At 40.5% G+C, this 23,027-nt stretch overlaps 1 protein-coding gene across 7 annotated transcripts in view; it reads right to left on the reverse strand.

The window, feature by feature from the left end:
- ELAVL4 (ELAV like RNA binding protein 4) overlaps window positions 1-23,027 on the reverse strand; it is a 144,190-nt gene that overhangs the window by 53,504 nt on the left and 67,659 nt on the right. For all 7 annotated transcript variants that reach the window (XM_077333804.1, XM_077333803.1, XM_077333800.1 and 4 more), the window contains exon 2: window positions 14,866-15,106. In XM_077333804.1, coding sequence (XP_077189919.1) covers window positions 14,866-15,094 — 229 coding nt within the window. In that variant the 5' untranslated portion in view covers window positions 15,095-15,106. The remainder of the gene's footprint in view (window positions 1-14,865; window positions 15,107-23,027) is intronic.

A 23,027-nucleotide genomic window follows, 5' to 3' on the forward strand; every position in this document is an offset into this window, starting at 1 on the left:
GAAATCAGAGACCTCTTTCTACCTATGCATAAGCAGAAGTATTCACAGGATTCTTTGGATAATTTGGGATCAAAAAACAACAATGCTTTTTTAAAATGGCAATGTGCCTCCTCTTAGTTGAGAAGCACGTACCTGACTTGGGTCCAGGGATGTCCTGGAGAAAAGCAGGTATATAAATATTTTAAATAAATAAAATAAATATAATACCAAGAAAGAAATAATCTGATGATGCCATTACATCTTCTGAAATATTATTTATTTATTATTTGATTTTTAGCCCGCCTCTGTGCTGGTTACAGCAGCTATACCCCATACAGTTTATAATCTTATCTAACTTTTGTTATTTTTGTTTCTTATCCAGACTTTCTTGAAATGCAAATTGTTTTGTTTTAACATAAGTTTAAATGTATATGGAACTTGCAAACAAATAACAAGTCCTAGGCAACAAGTATTTCAAATGACTCCCACCTAAACACCAATACCATTAAAATATTTCAATGTGAAAGTCCTTAAACCAGGGGTAGTCAAACTGCAGCCCTCCAGATGTCCATGGACTACAATTCCCATGAGCCCCTGCCAGCGAACGCTGGGAATTGTAGTCCATGGACATCTGGAGGGCCGCAGTTTGACTACCCCTGCCTTAAACAGAAAAGACAAAATCTATCATTTCTAAAGCTTCTATTTGACAGTATAAGTGATATGCATGTGCACATACAGTGCATTTGCAAGTTTACTTTTAACATTATTCCAGAATGACACTGGCATGAAAACAAAACAGTGAGTACATTTGAATGGGGAACAATAATATTGGTGGTGGCCTGGAATTATGGCTGATATACTTTTATCCTATGGCTGCTCGTTAACCTCCCTAAAATCAGAGTCATGTCATCTAATTCACAGGAAATACTTGATAAATATTAAATGTTGTTCAATCACTAGTTACTACAGGAAATTGTGAGGTCCATTTTAAAGCCAATCTAGTGAATAATAATGTATATATGCTTTTAATTATCAAAGTGCTTCACATATGTGAACCTCAAAACACACCCGTATTTTCTCCCTATTACATGGGGGGGGGGGCTGAGTGGATAATCGATCATCCGATAAGGAAAAATCAATTATCACTCCCCAAACAAAATGGTTACTTCCCATTGTATTTCCATCTATATCCTTCTTTACCAAATCTAGCTATGACATGCCTGATCTCGCCACCTATCTCTTTCTCTTATTACAGGATTTGAGAACAGTCTAGAGAATCTCAATGTGATATTGATAGAGTTTTGACATTAATAGTCACTGTCAGAATCACTTTACTAATTGGAGTGGAGACAGCCACAAAGTTGGTTTGAGAGGACTGGGAAGAATCTTAGTTACAGAGGTCAGCCAGAGCTGGTTCCAATGTAAAATAATTGATAATCTCTTGTGAAAACTAAGGAATTTGAGACTTGGGGGGGAGGGGAAGAGTAATGAGCAATGAGCAAACTGTTGTTTGGGTTTAAAATGGAAAGAGAGGTACTCTGGAATGTTGCCTTTCCATGGCTAAAACCTGAGAAAAATTCCTTTAGTAAATAACGAAGTTCATTATTCCTCATAGCAAAACAATGAGAATACTGCAAATCCTGTAAAACAGACCTAGATAATCTTGGTAGTGGCATGCCATTAATTGTAGCTGTATTTGCACTATTAATGAATTTTAATGGATGTATACTTCAGCTTCCAATTTTTATCCTGCCATTCTTCCAAGGAGCTTATCTAATGATTTTCATGGCAGAATGGGGATTTGATCCCTGGTCTCCCAAGAATTTGCATGACACTCAAAGTATTATGCAGTATTCAATCCTTGTAAGTAACATCATTAATTTTAAATTGAGGGGATGGCATATAAACGCCATAGCTCAGTGGTTCTCAACCTGGGGGTTGGATCTTTACGCCATTGGTCAGTTCTGGTTAATTTCTGTGAAAGAACACTTGCATAATTTTATGGTTGGGGGTCACCACAACATAAAGAACTGTATTAAAGGGTCGTGGCATTAGGAAGGTTGAAAACCACTGCCATAGCTGGTCATATGTCTCTTCCCAAACCATGCATGTCCTTCCAGAAGATTACTAGCCACTCTTTTCTGTGGAAAGCCCAAGCTGTAACGGACTATGCTAGTAAATTAGGGTAGTGCTGAAAGGTGGTCTTCAGTGGAATGAAAAGCGATGACACGGCAGTGCTAATAGCAGACAAAAACACTGTAATTAAGTATCTAAACCAAGGCTAGAAAAATTCAGCTGGCCATTCTGTGCATTAGGCTTTGGCTGAAACAAATTCGAAGAACTCGCAGAAATCAATGCTTGAAGGTCATCAGGTATTAAAGCAGAAGCTGCTTTACTGGTGACATTTAAAAAAAAAAAAGCATTCAGCTAAATAGTTAGGAGAGTAAGAAAAATGGGATCGACTGAGAAAAGTTTAATGCAAGTATACCATACACTCAGCATGCAAGTTTACAAGAAGAAAATGTGGGCAGAGAACAGTGTCTTACAAATAAATCTTGCAATGTGATCACTGATGACAATAAGTATATTAGTTTGGGAGCATTCAGCTTAGAAAATGGAGTGGGTCAGAGAGTGTCCATGTATTATTACAGTTATAGCTGTGGATCCAGCAAAGAAAATTAAAGAGTGCTGTGGAGTCTATACACATGAACAGATATTTTTTAACAGAAAAATAAGAGTCCAGTCATATTTCAAAGCACAATATGATTTCCAGGGTATAGGCTTTTGTGAGTTAAAGCTCCTTCATCCAGTACAAGAAGCTTATACCCTGGAAACTGTTTTGGTGTTTAAAGGAGTACTGAACTCAAATCTTTGTCTTCTTCTGCAGACCAGCACAGCTATCGGCCGGAAAATTAATGGGAGATTCTGAAACATGCAATAATTACACTGCACTTTTATAATATTACAAGTATGCCATACAGATGACTATTTCTATGTATCAGAAAAATAAAATAAAAAGCAGCAGACATATTTTCTATTACCTTGTTAACTACCACTGAAACATTTCCTACAAATACACCCCAAGTACCTCTGGAAAGACAGACCCTGTCCTGACTAGAATGTAATCACTAAGAAACTGGACATATATCTAGGAATGTGTGTATTGTTATAATAACTTCAAAATACTATAATATAGCAAGTATATAAATTACATAGTAAAAAACAGAATATAATGAACCAGAGAAGAACATGAAATGAAATTTAAAGAATGATCCTAAATAAATATTGTAAACATAGAAATCATACAGATTGACTTTTTAAAAACATTCTATCTGGGTACACCATAAATAGAAGAAAATATAATGGAAATCAATCATACAAACAATTCAGGAGAGAAAGGGATATGAAATTATAAATTGCAGATATACAGTGGCTACAAAGAAAGAAATGACTGAATCATTTATTTAAGCAAGTAGGATATTCCCCCTCCCCTGGTCAGTGAGATAAAGACACAAGAAACAGATTACAGAATTTCACGGTATGTAGAAGTTGCAAACTACATAAAACACACACATACATATTAATACAATGTGAAAACCCCTGGAATACAAGGAAACATTAGGGGAAAGTGTTTTTCATAGGAAGTTATTTCAATTTTTCAAACAGAAAAATTGTAAAACATTTTGGGAGCTCTGAAAAATCTATAAAATATATTCTGTGAAATCACTGAACTCCTATAAAATGTAACACAGAATTTAGTTTGATGATTTTTGTGACAATGACACAAATTCACTGTTAAATATGTTTATATTGGAGTCAAGATGTTTATTGTATCATATTGTTTTATGAAAGCTACACTCTAAACTGTCCTGAGCTGAAAGGGTGGGCAGTATATAAATCTAAACAAACTAACTAGAGAATGATACATTCACTGTCCAAACATAAATAATTTTGGCATTAATAAACAAGTATCTTTAATGTTGTATCCAAATATGCTCCTAGTCTTATTGTGACTGTATGAGAATTTTTCTGTCTCAATCCTATACTTTCTTACTATTTTTAATCCTTTTTTACAGTTTCAGCTTATTTTTTTCCTATCTCTCTGATGATAAAAGCGAAGTTAAATATACTAAGGTAGCATAACTGCACAGCAGTTTGCAATGGCCTCATTCTGAAATACGGAATGTATTCATAGCTTTGCTTGTAAAAAAAGTGCACTTCAATCCTAGACAGTTGAACTCTTCTAAGGCTAAACCAACACTGCTTGAATTAATGAAAGGAGAGAAATTGGTATAAAAGCAATAAATAAATAAATAAATAAATGAATAAATGAATAAATAAATAAATACCTGTATGTGACCTTTGACATCTCCCTCTCCATGGAGGAATAGCTCAGCTGGTGTTTTTCCATCTTCATCAAGCTAAGCTACTAGCACCCTACCTGGCCCCAAAACACCTAGCCACAGTGCTCCAGGCAACGGTCACCTCTAGGCTGGATTTCTGCAACTCGCTCTGCGTGGGCCTACCCTTATCCCTGATCCAGAAACTCCAACTGGTGTAGAATGCAGCAGCCAGGGTCCTTACAGGAAATTTATGAAGAGCCCACATCTGGCCCACACTCCAATAGCTGCACTGACAACCAGGTGACTACTGGATCAAGCGTAAGGTTATGGAAATCACCTGCTAAGCCATATGCAGTCTGGGCCCTGAGTATCCGAGAAACTGCCTCTCTACCTATGTTCCCCAAAGAGCACTGTGTGCCATCAATACCAACAAACTGGTGATCCTTGGCCCCAGGGAAGCTTGTCTGTCATTGACTAAAGATAGGGATTTGTTAGTCTTGGCCCCCACTTTGTGGAACGAGCTCCCAGACGACATCAAACAATTCTGCAGGGCTGCAAAAGGGAGCTCTTCCACCAGGCCTTTGGTCAGGACAAGTGAATAAGCCACCAATCAAAGTCCAGTCCCCCCCCCCATTTACTGCACTAACAGAAGAAAAAACAAAATTACAGTGCAGAAAAGCTGAGTTGGCAATTGTTGAATGTTAAATGTTAAATTACAAAATATGCTATTCCAGTGGTCCCCAACCTTTTTATCACCAGGGACCACTCAACGCCTTTTACTGAGGCCCGTGGGGGGGGTAGTTTACTCCTCTACTCTCAACCACTGCCCTAACGCTCTCTGATCGCTATGGTAATGTTTAAACATCCCTTCAAAATAAGATACAGACACGGCACAACAATGAACATAAGGAACATTTTATTTTCATGGAAATTTTAACTCATGACAATGACAAATCAATGGGAACCCTAAGCTTGTTTCTCTGCAACGAGATAGTCCCATCTGGGAGTGATGGGAGATAATGACACCCGAAGTGTGTTGTAAAGGGCCGGGGGGGGGTGAAGTAAAGGGCCGGGGGGGGGAGAAGGCGTCCTTCGGGGCCCACCTCCAATTAGTCAAAGGACCACATGTGGTTCGCATCCCACAGGTTGGGGATCGCTACGCTATTCGATATAGTAAGTTCCTATTGTTAAAGATGTTATTATATACTTGAGTCAAGATGTTTACTACATTGTATTATGAAAATTGTAATGTTATGTAAGCTCTGAGCCAAAAGGGAGGGTGGTATATTATAAATATAATAGCCAAACAAACAAATAAAGCAAACATCACAAGATTCGCTCCTTATTCTGTTGGAATTCTAGGGATATCTTGTTTTCAAGTCCAGCATCCACATCAAAAACAGATATATCACAAAGAAGGCAAAAACAAAATTTCAACACAGAAATTATAAACTAGTTAAACATATTGCCCCTTTCAATTACATGCTGCCAGGTGTCACCTCATCCTTTAAAGATAAGATCCAAAACAGCAGTTTCAAATCTGTTAAACTGATAATTTTGCCATTAATTTGTTAAATAGTTTTAAAAATCCAGGCAAAGCATAATGGAACCATACATTGTTCTACCCTGCCCCCCCCCCTGCCCAGCTGCAGCCCAACAAAATTCTTCCTGATCTGGCTACGGACTACTGGCATATGGAATCACATTTCCTTATGGAATATCTCTAGTTGGACAAAGTACTGCAAGTGTTGAAAATGGGATCCTTTCTATGATTCAGCTAAGCAAATTAAAGGGGAAATCTTATTACTCAAGAATAAGGATGACTGGATTCAGCTGCACCCCAACCAATATCCCCTTCTCTGCCAAATACAAGCTACTGTACAACATACACAATATGTTGCATCCAGCCAACTGTTATTCAGAGCCATCTCTCAAAATACTATTATCAGAGGCAAAAGCCTTATTTCTGAGAAACAGATACATATGCACTTAGCCTTTTCCAGCAAGAAATACATACATTCTGTAATCTCAAAACTGTGCTCTATGGTTCAACACTGTGATAATCTGAGTCATTAAAGACAAACATATTTAATACATACTAAAGTATTATGTTGTGATCCTTTCCCCCTGGAGTGCTCTGCCAATTTGCACAGTATTCTCTCTTCAGCATAACAAATTCTTCTCCCCCCCCTCTCACATCTCCATGCAGATGTTAGAATTTGGAATTGAAAAGTAAAGTTATATTTTCAAACAACCACAATGGTACTGATATTTTCTTCAAAATCTTTACCAGATACCTAAGGCAAGACATGGCAAAAGATGCAGTTCTAGAAGTTACAGATAATTTAATGGTGGGTGAAAGAATCTCATCAACAATTTATTAAAAAGCCTTAGCCATTATACCTGCACTGGTTCAAGGTATGTGAATAAAGAAACTGTTTTCATTGTTAACTCTAAGGAAAGCTTTAACAATTTCTGTTAAATTACAGTTCAATTAATAATAATTACATTTTGGAATATTAGCATACGTTCTCAAAAGCCTCAGCATGATTAGAAGGAAAACCAATGGAATACAAAACCTCAGCATGGCTAGAAGGAAAACCAACGGAGAACAAAGCCAAATGTACAAGAAGACAAATAAGAAGAGTTAATTTTTATACCCTGTTTTTCACTGCTTGAAAGAATCTCAAAGTGGCTTACAATTGCCATTCCTTCCTCTCCCCACAACAGATATCCTGAGAGAGCTCTGAAAGGTATGCTCAGTCAGAACAGCACTATCAGGGCTGTGATGAGCCCAACGTCACCCAGATGGCTGCATGTGGAGTGGGGAAAGAAACCTGGCTTGCCAGTTTAGAAGCTGCCACTCATAACCTCTGGCTCTGCATATGGAAGATCTCTGCACATTGAGCTGCAAGATATGGTTTACTGATGTCATTTCAGAAATAACAGCTTTCCCTTTGGTTTATATCTCATTAAAGTAGGGGACCACAGAAAAAATATACTTGGGTGCCGGGTGAAGATGAGTAGGTAAGTTACATACAAATTGCATTACAAGCCCAAATAGTGTAAGAAAAAAAAATATAGGGATGTGAAAATACATTGGGGGGGGGGGTTCTCATCATTTTAAGCTTCTTTTTTTCTTTTTTGCCATATCTCAGCATGTGGGTGACATTCCCATTTCATTATTTCCTCCCATATTTACAGACTACTCCATTTTTATACAACTGCCACAAAAGTAATATTGACAAGTGCTTTACAGAAGAATTCAGTGTAAGGAAACTGAAAATGGCACAAAAGAAACTTTCTTATGTTTAATTTGCACAAGGAAGAAACAAAATCAAACATGTAATTTGTTAGTTTAAACTGTTTGGGCTGCAAAATTCGGTAATATCCCTATTTAGGGTTGACATGTCAGTCAAGTAAAAAGTCAAATATTCTTAATTGACGACCTATTACTTGTTCATAGTAAAACAGTGGCAAAACCACAATGGCTTGAGTCCAATTAGCTTCTCAGCTGGTTAAAAAGGATCCACTAGACCAGTGGTCCCCAACCCCCGGGCTGCGGCCTGGTGCCGGGCCGCGAAGGCCTCAATGCCGTGGCTTCCTCTCCCCACCCCTCTGCAACGAGAAGCTCACCAGGCCATGAGCAAATCGGCCGCCCTCTCCCCCCACCCCGTGACAGCGGTCCACGGCCACAGAAAGGTAGCGGACCGCTGCACTAGGCCATCAAAAAGGGGCTGGAGTCATGGGATGTGGTATTAAAGAGAGGAATTAGATGAGGTTGCACTAAAAGAAACCGGTTGGATTCAACCCTATATGTAGTAGTAAACTGGTGACAGAAGCAGCAACCTAACAGCAAGACAAAGGCTTTGGTATATTTACGCAACTCTCTAATTATGTCAAAAAAATATTAACGACATTAACAAAAAGAAAAGCAAAATTTCAAAACAGCCGGATGAAGACTGAACGTTTAGGAGGCTTTGAATGCTGAAAATCAGTTAGACCCATTATACAAGGGTCAGAATACCCACGCTGGCGGTGGAAGGTCATCAGGGTAAATCCCCAATTATGCATCCCCCGCTGCCAGCGTGAGCATGGCCCAGCCCAGGACCATGGAAGACCCACGTTATGGAAATGCGAGAACTTCTGTGGCCCCCGGGATACTGTGGGCGCCGGTAGGGTTGGGGCAGGCCAGCACTGTGCATAATCGACAGTGCCAGGCCTTTCGGTTCGCCTGGGCCTGACCTACTGTGTCCCTGTAGGCAACGGTGCAGCGGCCGCCCAGAGTATCGGCCGCCGTGCATATTGGGTCTTAAAGGGGCAAAAATAGAGTAGGATGGGTAAATTCATTTCGTCAGTTTTAAAGAATCCTGGAAGGAGAGATACCTATGTATGATCACTTACTCCCCTCAATTCCTCAAGGGTTATTCCTCCTAATCATATTTTAGTAGCCTCTCAGATATCCTAACAACCACAACAAAAACCACAACAAAAACCCTTGAATATGTTCAAGGAGGAGGAGGAAGAGGAGGAAAAGAGTTGGTTCTTATATACCACTTTTCTCTAACTAAAGCCTCCTACAGAACAGAAAAAGTAAAAAAAAAAAATTAAAAAACAGCAGACTTGACCCAGTAGTTTGAGACAAGAGAAAGTGCCTTTGATCTGTAAATAATATTCAAGGGTCACCTACACTTTTTCTAGAATTATCTCATGTGCTGTTGGAGACAAAACAGTTATCCATAGGTTTACAACTGTAAAGTTATCACAAAAACAGCACTACTATTCAGGCCATGGCTCAGTGGTACTGCTTCTGCAAGGCATACAGATGGTGCCACATTTAAGCCCTGGCATCTCCAGCTAAAGCATCAGAGATAGGTGATGTGAAAGACCTCTACCTAGGACCCTGGAGAGTTGTTGCTGGTCAAGATAGACAAAGAGACAGTTGACGATTCAGTGGCCTGATTCAGATAAGGCAGCTTCATCTGTTCATTATATCTCTAAAGTTTATCAACACAACACAGACCCAACTTTCAGCTTATATGAAGGACACAAATACTCTAGTTCAATGAGAAATAAATCAGTGTCACTAAAGGATTCCAACAGTTGCTCTACATATCATTTCAAACGGTTTAAAGAAATTAGTTATTTGAACCATTAGTAGCACTACAAAGTGCAGATGCTGTCAAAATACTTAAAAAAAGGAATTTGTAGAAAACACACATTAAAATACTGCAGCACAACTGCCAGTCTGTACTCAAAGTGAAATCTCATTGACACTACTGGCTACAGGGCACAAATACATTACTAGAACACAGAAAAGGCAACCAGCTCAGTTCAGCTTTACTTTTAAACCCCACCGATCAATTTCCATGCAGAATTTGTGTTCCATTCTTCTGGCTTTTATGAACGTAGGCAGACTGTGAGTGGGCAGACAGGTAGTTGTGAGTTCCTGTGTTGTACAGATGGTTGGACTAGATGACCCAGGATGTCCCTTCCGACTCTATGATTCCCTGGTAAGATAGTTCCCTAGTTAAGCTATTTTTCTGTTGTTGGTTTGGTTTTGGGAGAGCTGCTGATTAAACCTCACTACTGGGTTATTGGACGAAATATGCAGTAGCTATGAAACGATACAGCAGGGACCAGTTTCACTGTTAATTTAAAATACCAGAATTAATTAGGTAGTGTAAATGAAGAATTTAATAAGCACACTTTACAACTAGAAGATCTGCTTTTATTAAGCAACTCTACCAAATGAAGCCAAATATCTTTAGTCTCTTTTTCCTGTGTCATTTTCTTAAAAAATCTAGATTTGGATATTTTTCCTTATTGCATGTCCATTCTGATAATTAAAATACCTTTTGTGAATCAGTAGCTTTTCTGCATGCTCTGGAAGCTCCCAAGTAAAATGCAAGTTTACAATTCTGTTTCTGATATCCAAATTAAAGGCTATCTGAAAAGATGTCCTTCCTTATAAACTTGGTTCTAAATACTATCAAATTAGCATTTTTAAGTCAAATAATATGCTTAACCTTGTATCATTTCAAAGAAATGAACAATATTATGAATTACCTAGTTTCCAAAAAGTCTACATATCTAAAGCCAGCAAGAAGACTTCCAAAGATTATTACCTGGTAACAGTAGTCTACAAATATTTTAAATACCAAAGTTCTAATAGTGTAAAGGTAAAGGTATCCCCTGTGCAAGCACCGAGTCATGTCTGACCCTTGGGTCAGCGTTTTCATGGCAGACTCAATACAGGGTGGCCTTGCCAGTGCCTTCCCCAGTCATTACCGTTTTACCCCCCAGCAGCAAGCTGGGTACTCATTTTACCGACCTCAGAAGGATGGAAGGCTGAGTCAACCTTGAGCCGGCTGCTGGGATCGAACTCCCAACCTCATGGGCATTGCTTCAGACAGCATTTCTGCTGCTTACCACTCTGCACCACAAGAGGCTCTCTAACAGTGAGGGATAGCTAATTAACTGTTTAACTACTTAATTCAAATATTAAAACTGTATGCACTCTTTTCAAACTCTTTTCAAAAGGTTTTTGTAAGTCATATAAGACTTCTCTCTCTGAATTTATCTCAAAATTATTTTGGAGGATCAACATTATCTTATTACATTGTAAGTATTATTTACAGTATACTGAATTTTCCAATATGGCAGGCAATTCTCGAATATCAGCCATTATATTTATTTTATCTATTTATTTTTAAATTTTTATGCTGCCCTTCTCCGAAACTAAAACATTTTAAACGATTTAAAATAATAAGGCTTACATCAAAAACAATCAGAACAATCCAATAGTGTCGGAGGGGCTGGTGGGGGGGTTTGATGGTAAAACTGAGTAGGCACGCAGATGTTTATGTAAGGTGGCCAGCTTGCTGGTGGCCTTTATTAGGCCTCAACCATAGGCCTGATGGAACTGCTCTGTCTTGCAGGCTCTGCAGAACTTTCATATAGTTCAACTGAATCAGCCATAATATAAAATGTATTTCTCAAGGTGAGAGTGCAAGGCTATTCTGACATAACAAAGCCACTAGAAGTTCTTGTACAGTAAGAGATGACACAAATACCCCCATACTCCTATTAATATGTACCTCCACAACTATCAGTATATTACCAAAATATGTCACACTGTCTAAACAATACAACATTCATCACAATTTATAGATTAACTGCTCCTACTCTCATCAGTTTCGTCATAGGAATTTCCATCATTTATGGCACTTTCACAATCCAATCTCAGGACACTCTGTGCAATGGTCTGCTGAGAGAAGACTTTGTGGTCTGGGCCATTAGGAGTCTGCCTCAGGTCCTACAAATCAATCAACTCAGAATAAATGCCTTAGTCTGCATTCTGACTCTAGAGGTTCAGACTCCTCAAAAATGGAACAAGAACCTACAGCTTCATAGTCTTATTAACAATCTTAGATCCTTGCTACTTTATCATTTTCTGGAAAAAAAGACAAAAAGTACAAATGGAAGCTACCTAGGGATGCTAGAATGCAAGCCTTCCTACATGTTACCTCTTCTGGATGGTAAAGATTTTGTTGTCCTGCAATGCTACACTTTGCTCCCTATATACAATTACCTCCTGACTGATACTTGCTGACTTCTGATAGACAAGTTGAATTCCAATCAAGCCTTGCTTAGTTCCATCTGGGTTCTGAGCCCAGATGACACACAGGCCATGCATTAAACATCTATAACCAGTACCCAAAACATTCATCATAGTTTACTCTCAAGAAAAGCAGAGCTATTTATTTCTCAAACCAAAGGCTACCTGGCATGTGACATATGTTTTGTATCAATGCATTACTGTGATATATACCAGTCATAAACGTGAAATTTCAGCAATTCCACCATAGTGCAGGAATAAACTGTACCGTACCACTTATTCAATACTCAGCTGGGGAAATAGTGATGTTACTGCCAACAGCTGCTTCTCAAGCCATTATTTTTATGTTGACCAACAGCTGTAGCTGTCTCACCAAAATGCTAACATATATTTTTCTAAAATGCAGCAAATGGTATGGAAAACCTTAGCTGCTAACAGATATTGAAAGTCAGTGAAAATATACTAATCTTTGAGGAGAAAAAAAAAACACAACCCGATAACAGCGTTGCCTCATGCTTTCTCATCAGGCTACAATCATCAGCTTGGCCTGCAATTTTCTTCACATCACAATATACTTCTTTTGAAAATTTCTCTAACCACCCAAAATTTCCCCTTCAACCACTCTTTTATCAGTTCACAATTCTCAAAGAAATTCAAAGCATCCCACTTCTATGTAATATTCCCCCCATGCATTAAATTACTGTTCTTTCTTTGTATTTTTGTTTTTCCTCTCTAATTCCCTAAAGATTAGTTCCATAATCTGTTCCACATCTGTTCTGGTCTCTGTGATTCACAAACACCTGGTACTCCCACAGATACTCATCATTTTGCTACTCTCCTGTCATAGTCCAAGATCACTTTATTTCCTTGCTGTTTAAGCTCTTCACTTTTCCATCTTCAACTATGTTCCTCCCTCTTGTACATTTCCTTGCTTTCTTCTCAGCATTCATCTAATATTTATCACCATTCTCTCTCTTAAGTTCCATCACTGTGTCTCGGTCAAATTGATCCTTATGGCTAGAATGGCTGTTCAACAAGCCACACCTATTGCCTCAGAGATTCAGGGCCATTCCGCACAACTTTAATATAGCACTAGTCTTACATTTTGTTTTTGCCACTAAAACTGCGTTCCGCATGACGTCATGAGCAATCTGCAACACTCCTGCAACACTAGCGCCAAAATCGCTTCATTGTAGTGATTTCTGGGGAATCGGGAAAAGTGGATTCACCCTCAGAAAATCGCTACACTCTTGCCAACAACCTGCAACACTTGCGAAAAAGACATGTGTGTTCTCAATGTAGAGGTTGCAACCAAGTCCCTCCCTCTGGCTCTCTACTCCGAACTTCCGGCGAAGCGATCGCCAGTTTTTTTTCCTCGGAGCATGGAAAGCAACCAACCAGCGAGGCTTCTCCAGCTACAGTCCCTCCACAGAAGTGCTTTAAAGCTCCCCTAAGTCCCCAAGCACAACACAGCCCCCTGTTTGCCAGTTCCCTTTAATTTCAGCCAAAAATCACGCCCGTGCCGGGGGGGGGATTTTTTTCCACTCAAGGGGAGCATGGTAACGATGAATCGCCAGCTCACACGCCAGCTAGATGGGTCTCTCTGTTGCAACGAATCAATGCATATTCGTTTCAATGTGTGTGTGTTTTTTTTTAACTGTGCTTAAAGGGAAAGGGGCTTTTCGGGAGCATGATAACAACCGCCTATTGGCTGTTCCGTTTGATTGACGGCCAGGGGCGGGAACAAGCACAGAAAAAAATCGCTTCCTCTTCTAGCGATTCCTGCGAGACCAGAAACTTGTGGGGAACAAATGAAACGCTACTGGATTCCACTACAAATGAAGGTATGCAGAACGCCGAGATTCCACTATTTAAAATAGCGTTTCCGCTTTGTGAAAGCAATTGGCAACATTGGTACTTGTGCGGAATGGCCCTCACTTTTCAGTAAACATTTTCCTGAATCACCCTGATTTACTTGCATTTTGGCTGCTACAATGACACCTCTTAATCCTGAACAAAAGATTTTGCATATAGCCATCTAATATAAATCCTAACAGAAATCTGAATATAGGTGTTTCCTTCTACATTCTGAACTGCACACAATGATCACTGGTATGTAACTAATATAGTAATCAAATCAACGTTTACATAACTAATAACCATTTCAGGAAGTTTATCTTAAGTATCTTGGGCAACAGTTCATTCTGTTCAAGAACACATGAAATTAGCTGCTCTATCATAATTAATAAAGAAACAGGATAACGTGAATAAAGATACAAACAGGGAAGCATCAGGAATGAGATGGATTCCAATGATTTAAGGATTTAATGCGTACCCTATTTTTATTTTTTAATTGACATAAACAGACAGGATGCTAAACTTGATAGCAAATTAAATTATAAGGTATGAACTTACTCTTTGATCTTGGCCAAGTCAGACACAGCATCTAAAATGAGCTCACCTTCCAGGTATGGTGATACACAGATGTAGAGAATCAGATCTGCTTCTAATTTTTTTTGGGGGGGGGAATATCTAGCCTACTCTGTTCACAGTATGTACTCAATATTTGGCATACTGTCATATAAACATGTACTACCTGTCTGATGTATACAACCAAGTAGTTGCCTTCAACTTTCATGCTCAAAGCTGTCACCTGTATGATGCACTCTACTTTTGAATTTCCCAGAAAACCATACATAATTTGCACATGGATAAATGAGGGGATCATAAACCACAAATGCCCCCAAAGTTTGTTAATTGGTGAAGTAAATTATTATACCAAAGATTAATGAATAATATTTTAAATTGTTGTTGTTGATACTTAACAAATGTATCAAAATGTTATTTAAAAAGCATACAAACAGAAACCGTTCCAGGTAAATTGTAGTATCAAGAAAGGACAAAAATATTGAACCATTTTACCTGTAATTTTGTCTCTTACAAGCTTGCAGGACTCTATTTCACCAATGCTCCCAAAAAGGCTCCTGAACTCTTCCTGGGTCATGTTCTGGGGTAAGTAGTTGACTATGAGGTTGGTTTTGCTGTCATCTGTAGCAGCTCCTGTCTGCATAGGGGATGGGCAGTTCCTACTGTTGCTGGCAGGTCCATTGGTTGTATTGGATGTAGGGCCATTGGACACCTGAGGCTCCATGGTGCTAATTATCTAAACAGAAAGTAAAAGAAGAAAAATACCCCCTTAAATCACAGAAATATAGTTGCTATTTTTTAAAATAGATACTTACAAATGAACACGTAGGCAGTATTCATAGCCAATTTAAGGCATTTTAACACACATACAAAAATTCCTCAGCTTGATTCTTCTGCTATTGTTGTAAAGTAGGTCATGCTAGTCTTTGGCAAAGAGCACATATTGAGATGCAGAGACAAATAAAACTTCCCCCTTTTCTACCCTCTCTGTTTTGCTAATGCGAAGCTAATTTTTGCTTTCTGTGATGCAGCGATTTTCATAAATTTATATTTATACTACACACAAATTTAATTATGATCTAACTTATAATAACCATGATTAAAATGGTATTTTGATTTAAGTGAAGGAGTCCCATATAGAAGTAGAAACTGAAAAGATACAAACACATTAGTTATTTAGCCATTGTAATGCACAGTGCAGTGACAGGTATATCTAGGCTATTCAAGCTATACAAAGCTGTGATTGTGATCAGTTTGAAGCAATAACCTCTATGTCTTACCAAACTTACTTACAAATGCTTACTTCATCACTGAAAGGCTCATATTCCTCAGTTACATTTTGTCACCATAATCTCCTTTGAGATGATGGGCAGGATAATGTCCTGTGCTAAGTGGCAAGATGATACCACTTTCAGGAAGAACCATAGGCTCCACTACCTTTTCCCCATGAAATCTGATGAAAGGTGGGTCAGCCCCTAAGGATGCTAGTTTTCCCACTAGCAGATGCAAATACTAATAGAAAAACTACATTGATGGAAAGAAGATTTTGGTTGCATGAAGTGAGTGGTTCAAAAGGTTCAAAAGCATTAGTTGTGCAAGAACCACAGATAGAGACCATTAAGGTCCAATGGGTGCTCTGGGGGGAAATAAGTTGAATAATCCCTTCAAAAACCTTTTAGATTCCAGATGGAAAAATATGACTTTGCCATCAACCAGGATATGTAGCTGCAGGAGAACCTTTATAGAAGTTATTGTTAAACCTGAATACATTAAAGAAAGGAAATATTCAAATAGTAGCAGAAGGGGAGCAGGTTGGTGCAGAGGCCACTTTAGCTGATGCCCACTTGAAAAAAATGAGACCACTTTGCAGCATGCAAACATCTCATGGAAGGTCAATAATCATTCAGTAGGATGTAAGTCACCTTATCAGAAATATTTAACTGTGTTGATTCAGCAACTATGCTGCTAATTGCAAACTGCAAATCTGATAGTGAATGAGAGGGTCTTTGAATAAGTAAAAGTAAAAAAAAAGATGAATGAAAATTCCTGTGGGCATCATCACTAGGTTGTGGAACCATGTCTGCCTTGGCCAAAAGGGGGCAATAAGGAGACATGTGGCAGCCTCCTGCTGAATCTTGCATAGGACCTTGCCAAGGTACAGAAGGGAAAGTGTAAAGGAAAGCTCATATCCACCGAAACTGAAAGGTATCTCCTAGAGCAGGCATTCTCAACCAGGGTTTCATGAAACTCTGTGGTTTCCTGAATGGGTAGGAGTTAATTTTTTAATGCATTTTTAAACTTGTTAAATATGTACTGGGTTATATGGCCATATGTGGTCCAGTCAACCCACCCACCCCACCCAAAATGGCCAATGATGTGCCTGGAGGGAATGGAAAGGGGAGGAGCCTTAGGTGGGTGTGCACACTGCTATGCTTCACAACCACATTCAGCATTTCCGTGCCACTTCTGTGATTTCTTGAAACCTGAGGAATGTTTCAGGGGTTTCTCAATGGTAAACAAGTTGAGAAAGGCTGCCCTAGAGATTGGTGTCACTGCTCAACCTGGGGCAGAAAGCCTGAGCAAACAGATCCACAGCAGGAATGACGCATTCAGCAAAAACAGGAAAGGGGCACTCCATTCCTATAGACAATTACTGGTCTGAGGGACCCTAATCTCCTAGAATCATAGAGTTGGGACCTCCTAGGTCATCTAGTCCAACCCCCTGCACTATGCAGGACACTCACAACCCTATCGCTCATCCACTCTAACCTGCCACCTCCTTAAGCCTTCACAGAATCAGCCTCTCCGTCAGATCGCTATCCAGACTTTGTTTAAAAATTTCCAAAGATGGAGAACCCACCACCTCCGGAGGAAGCCTGTTCCACTGAGAAACCACTCCAACTGTCAGGAACTTCTTCCTGATGTTTAGGCGGAATTTCTTTTGAATTAATTTCATCCCATTGGTTCTGGTGCATTCCTCTGGGGCAAGAGAGAACAACTCTGCTCCATCCTCTATATTAGCTATCCCCAACCTGTGGGCCACGGACTACATGTGGTCCTTTGACTAATTGGATGTGGGCCACGAAGGACGCCTTCTCCCCCCCCCCGCCCTTTACTTCATCCCCCCCGACCCTTTACAACACACTTTGGGTGTCATTGTCTCCCATCACTCCCAGATGGGACTATCTCGTTGCTTATGTTCCTTATGTTCATTGTTGTGGCGTGTTTGTATCTTATTTTGAAGGGATGTTTAAACATTACCATAGCGATCAGAGAGCGTTAGGGCAGTGGTTGAGAGTAGAGGAGTAAACTACCCCCCCCCACGGGCCTCAGTAAAAGGCGTTGAGTGGTCCCCGGCGATAAAAAGGTTGGGGACCACTGGTCTATATGACACCCTTTTAAATACTTGAAGATGGTTATCAAATCCCCTCTCAGTCGTCTCCTCTCCCGGCTGAACAGACCAAGCTCCCCCAACCTTTCTTCATACGTCTTAGTCTCCAAACCCTTCACCATCTTTGTTGCCCTCCTCTGGACATGCTCCAGTATGTCTACATCGCTCTTCAAAACTGGGGTGCGCAAAACTGAACACAGTACTCCAAGTGAGGCCGAATCAGAGCACAGTACAGCGGTACCATCACCTCCTGTGATCTGGACACGATAATCCCATTTGTCTTTTTAGCCACCGAGTCACACTGTTAACTCTTGTTCAATGTATGGTCTTCCTAGACTCCAAGATCCTTTTCACACATGCTACTGCCAAGACAAGTCTCCCCCATCCTATAATGGTATATTTAATTTTTCCTACCTAAATGCAGAACTTTACATTTGTCCCTATTGAACTTTAGTTTATTCAGTTTAGCCCAGTTCTCAAGCCTATCAAGATCATCCTGTATTCCGATTCTGTCTTTGGTTGTGTTTGCTTTTGAGTTGATGGTGCCAGCAATGTATATAGCTTTCAGTGTGGTCTGCTGAGACACAGTTGCATTCCAACTGTCTGTTACTTCCTTGCAGAGGGCCAACACAACCCTGCTCCACCATTTGTGTATATACATCATAGCTGGTGTATTATACATTTGTACTTGAATCAGTATTCCTCTTGGCTGAACTGAAAAAGAGGTAAGCGCATATTGTATCACATGAAACTCTAAAAGGTTGATGTGTAAGATGGTCTTTTTGGGTAATGAAATATCTTCGAATAGTATTGGAACCATAGTGGGCACTCCAGCTTTTTAAGGAGCTATCAGATGTGATGGTGACTTGTGGGAAAATTAACCCAAAGGGAAACCCACCTTTAGATTTAACATTGTTCAGTCACCAAGCGAGTTGACGAATAATGTACCTAGTTTTGAAGGGGGCACATTCTTAAGTAAGTTAACAGAACCATGGCTATAGCTGAGGCTATTGGTCCCAGTAATTTCTGGGGGGACAGCACTGACTGAAATCTATTTATTTATTTAGGGATTTATATTCTGCCCTGTCTTCAGAAACTAAGAATTACTTGTCAGTGGATGAATCAAGATTTTAATATAGGCAGCTCTATCGGAGGGAAGAAACACTCGTGCCCCAGTGGAGTCTAAAAGGGCACCTATAAAGGTGGCTTGTCTAGTCACAAGCACTGACTTTTGGTAAACAACCAGTCCTAGCTCCTTACAGGTTTTCAAGATGAATTGTACATTTTCTTGCAACATCTCATATGATGGAATCATGACCAAGTAATTATCCAAGTAGGAATATACCAAGCACCCTTTGGACCTACGGTAAACTATCACCTTATGTAAGCTTCATGAACATTCTCATTGCCATGGAAAGACTGAAGGAAATTATCTCATACTGGTAGAGGAGACCCCATTGTATTTGAAGCATAGGTATTTGTGGTGGTCAGGATGGATAGTTCTGTGAAAATAATCATTCTGCAATTCCAAAATAACAAACCTATAATTAAATGTGAAAGATTGCAGAACTGTAGGGAACAACAGTATTCAGAACTTTTTAACCTGAAGGGGAAAAATCAATTATTAAGGTCTAAGATAGGCCTATGGCTGCCATCCTTCTTGGGGACTCTCCAGAACAAACTTCCCCAGGCCTCATCCGCACCACCCCCTTTTACAAGGAGGCAGACAATTCACTCTCAAGTTCAAACATGGTATTACTAGCAGTCCCTTCAGGGAACTGCAAAGAAGCCTTTCCCAAACTTCAAGACTGTATCACGCCTGTACAATCAATAACATCCAGGAGTTGGAGTTAACTGCTTGTCATTTATGGAAAAAAAAATCTCCCTCCCTTTCTCTGAGTGCAATGTAAGAAGAAAAACAACAACGAAAAAATTGCAAACCATAAACTGTGCCTGTGGGGAGCAATATATTTCCTGTGGGCACAGCTGATTCTGGGTTGACTTCTCTTGCAGCTCAGTTTAACCCAAATTGCAAGAGGAGCCAGCCCTAGCTGAGATGGCATGGAACTCTCAGTTCCTGCAGCTTCAGTCTATCCTGGGCTAACTTCTCTTGCAGCTCAATTTAAACCAAGCTGCAAGAGGAGCCAGTCACAGCAGAGGCTAATCCTGGGCTGACTTCTCTTGCAGCCCAGTTTAAACTGGATTGCAGGGGAAGCCACCCAGTCCCAAGCTGTCTTCTGCAGCCTCTTTAAAGTGTAAAGGGACTGCAGAAGCTTCACAAACAGCTGAGATCTTGCTCTTTTCAGAAACCAATAAGGTACTTTGGAGGTATATTTTCAGCTTGGGTAGATCCAAATGCAAACCTCCAATTGATGGGTCCTGGAAATGTGCATGGAGTCATAATAAAAAAAAATCATCTGTGCAGCAGCACAAACACAATATGGATCTGCCGTTTTTAAATTTTTTTTTTAAAACTGGATTCACACTACTGTGCTATACTTTGTTTTGGTTTTATTTCTTTGCAAATTACTGACGCACATGAATACATATGCACATTGATTAAAAATGCACAAAATCTAACCTTGATGCAAGCACAGTTTTAATCAATGCGCATGTACACTCAACTTTATCAGTAACTTGAGAGGAAAAGAAGAAATGGAAAACAGCAAATTACTGCATGTGTTTCTATTCCAGAATGAACTTTAGAATTCTCCAAATTAATCTATAAGACAGGAAGAACAGAATATTCTTGAAAGATAGATGTGGGGGGGGGGGAGAAGAAAACCAGGAGAACACTGAATCTTCAAAGGCTAATTTCTACATAGTTGTATATATCTATACTAATTTTACAAAGCAGTTAACAAATTTGATGTACTAAAAATAAAAGCACACAATCCAGGCTCTTAACATGTAGGAAGGAGTGGACTGGATGCATCAACCAAAGGGAATAGCTTATCAACTTTCCACAGGAGGCTTGCATCCTGCCATACACAAGAGCTGGTGCAGAATACAAACGTATGTGACCCAGGTCCAAAGACCCCAACCCAATGAAATAAAATGGTAACATGAGATTAATTAACAGTAAAATCATAAATCAACAAGCAGCATACTAAAATATAATATTCATAAAACACCCTTCAGTCCAGAAAGACTATAAAAACCGCGTAAAAGGAAGGAACCTCTCTGCAAAAAACCTGGATAGAAAGAAATCAGAATATAAGAGCCCTGTAGGATCAGACCAGTGGTCCATCTAATCTAGCATCCTGTTTCATGCAGTGGCCAATCAGTTACTCTGGAGGGCCAACAACATAGCATATAGGCTGATACCTCAGCACTGATATGCAGAGGTTCAGTAACACTGAATGTGGAGGTTCTGTTTCGTAACTGTGGCTAATAGCGACTGTTAGATTTATCATCGATGAATCTGTCTAATCCCCTATTAAAGCCATCTATGCCTGTGGACATCACTACATTTTCTGGCAGTGAATTCCACATTTTTATCACTCCTTGAGTAAACATTTTTTTTTCTTTTGTATGTCCTGAATCTACTGCCCTTCACTTCACTGGATGACCACTATCTTGGGGGAGAAAAATTTCTCAATGTCTGCTCTCTCTGCCCCATGCATAATTTTATAAATCATGTCCCTTCTTAGTAATCTCTTTTCTAAACTGGAAAGTCCCAGATTCTTCAACCATTCTACATAGGAAAGGTTCTCCCACCTCTTAATCATTTTAGTTAATCTCTTTTTCCGGTCTTTTTGGGGATATGGTGACCAAAATTACACACAATATTCCAATACTAGAAATTAAGCCCGCTGTGCTGTAAATACAACGGGCGCTAGCTGCAGGATTGGGGGGTGCGGGCGGCTGTCCGTGGGCGCTGCCGCAGTGCCCGGTTCTTTTGGGGACAGGGGGGGGGGTGAGGCTTGGAGGCGATGCGGGCGGCAGCGGGACGGAACGTGGAAGGCTGCACATGCGTGGTTGGGGTCCCCATCACGGCGGCAGCCATACAAGCCTCATGGCCTGGGCTCGGCGCTGGCGGCGAATGCAGAGGACATGCGGCAAAGCGGGCAAATCGGCAAACTGTGAGTCAGAGCTGAGAGAAGGCTCCGGGGGCCCCCGAAGGAACTTTCGGGGTGGGAACGGCGTGGTCGGCAGCGGTCAATGAGGCACAGCAGGGGTAGCGGTGAGGTCCCTGGGTGGTCAAGGGCTGTTGCTGGGCGGAGGGAAAGCAGCTTTCCCTGATTCCAGCGGCGTGGGGCGACCCTTCTCCCCAGCAGCCATCCCGGTCCTCGGCCGAAGTCCGCGGGCGACTCACCGTCCGGAGGGCGCAACGGTGAGGATGGCGGCTCAGGAGGACTGGAGAGTCGGTGGCGCACTGTTCGGGAGATGGGCCAAGTACCCAATTGGCCACTTGGCCCTGGAGTGCCACTCTGAGGAGCGAATCAGGAGCTGCTTTGCTGCTCCTGTTTTGCTCCTCCGAGTTTTTATCCTGGACAGTGCCCGCCCACTCTCCTCCCACTTAGCCCTTACCCTTTTATTTAATACCGCTGAGCGGTTTAAAGATGATGACACAGCAAAGATTTACACAGAGGCATGATAACAATTTCAATTACTTCTCTAAATAACCCCAGTGTATAATTTGTTTGTTTTTTCACTGTTGTGGCACAGTGGGGTGACTTTTTCACAGTGTTACCCAATCTGACCACAAGATCGCTTTCCTTCTCAGTCTCAACAAGTACAGAGATCAGGGCCCTGTCCGAACTCCCAAAGTTCCACAGGGCCTGCAAAAGAGAGCTCCTCCACCAGGCATTTGCCTGAGACTGTCAACAGGTCCCTCCTCAGACATCCCTCCATGGCCTGAACCATTCTGTCCTCTCTGGGGGCTTTGGCTGGGTTCCGTTCCTGTTGTATTGTTTATGATCACTGAAATTGCGTTATTGGATTGTTGTTGTTGTATTTGTTTATGTTATGTATTAATTCGTTCCATGTATTCCCCATGTTGTATGTAAACCGCCCTGAGCCATATGAAAGAGCGGTATAGAAATCGGATAGATGGATAGAAGGATAGATGATAGATGGATAGATAATACCTGGCACCTAGAGGACCGTAAGACAAATGCCAGAAAAGTTTCAAGGACCAGGAAAGGCAAGCTGGCTTGTGCATGCCAGCAGGGCTAATTCCTGATTGCACATTATACCAGGACTATCCAGGCCCCCTCCTGGCCTGGCTTGCATTAGGACCTCCGATGGCCTTTGGCAATGG

This window comes from Paroedura picta, chromosome 4, assembly GCF_049243985.1.
Source record: "Paroedura picta isolate Pp20150507F chromosome 4, Ppicta_v3.0, whole genome shotgun sequence".
NCBI lineage: Eukaryota > Metazoa > Chordata > Lepidosauria > Squamata > Gekkonidae > Paroedura > Paroedura picta.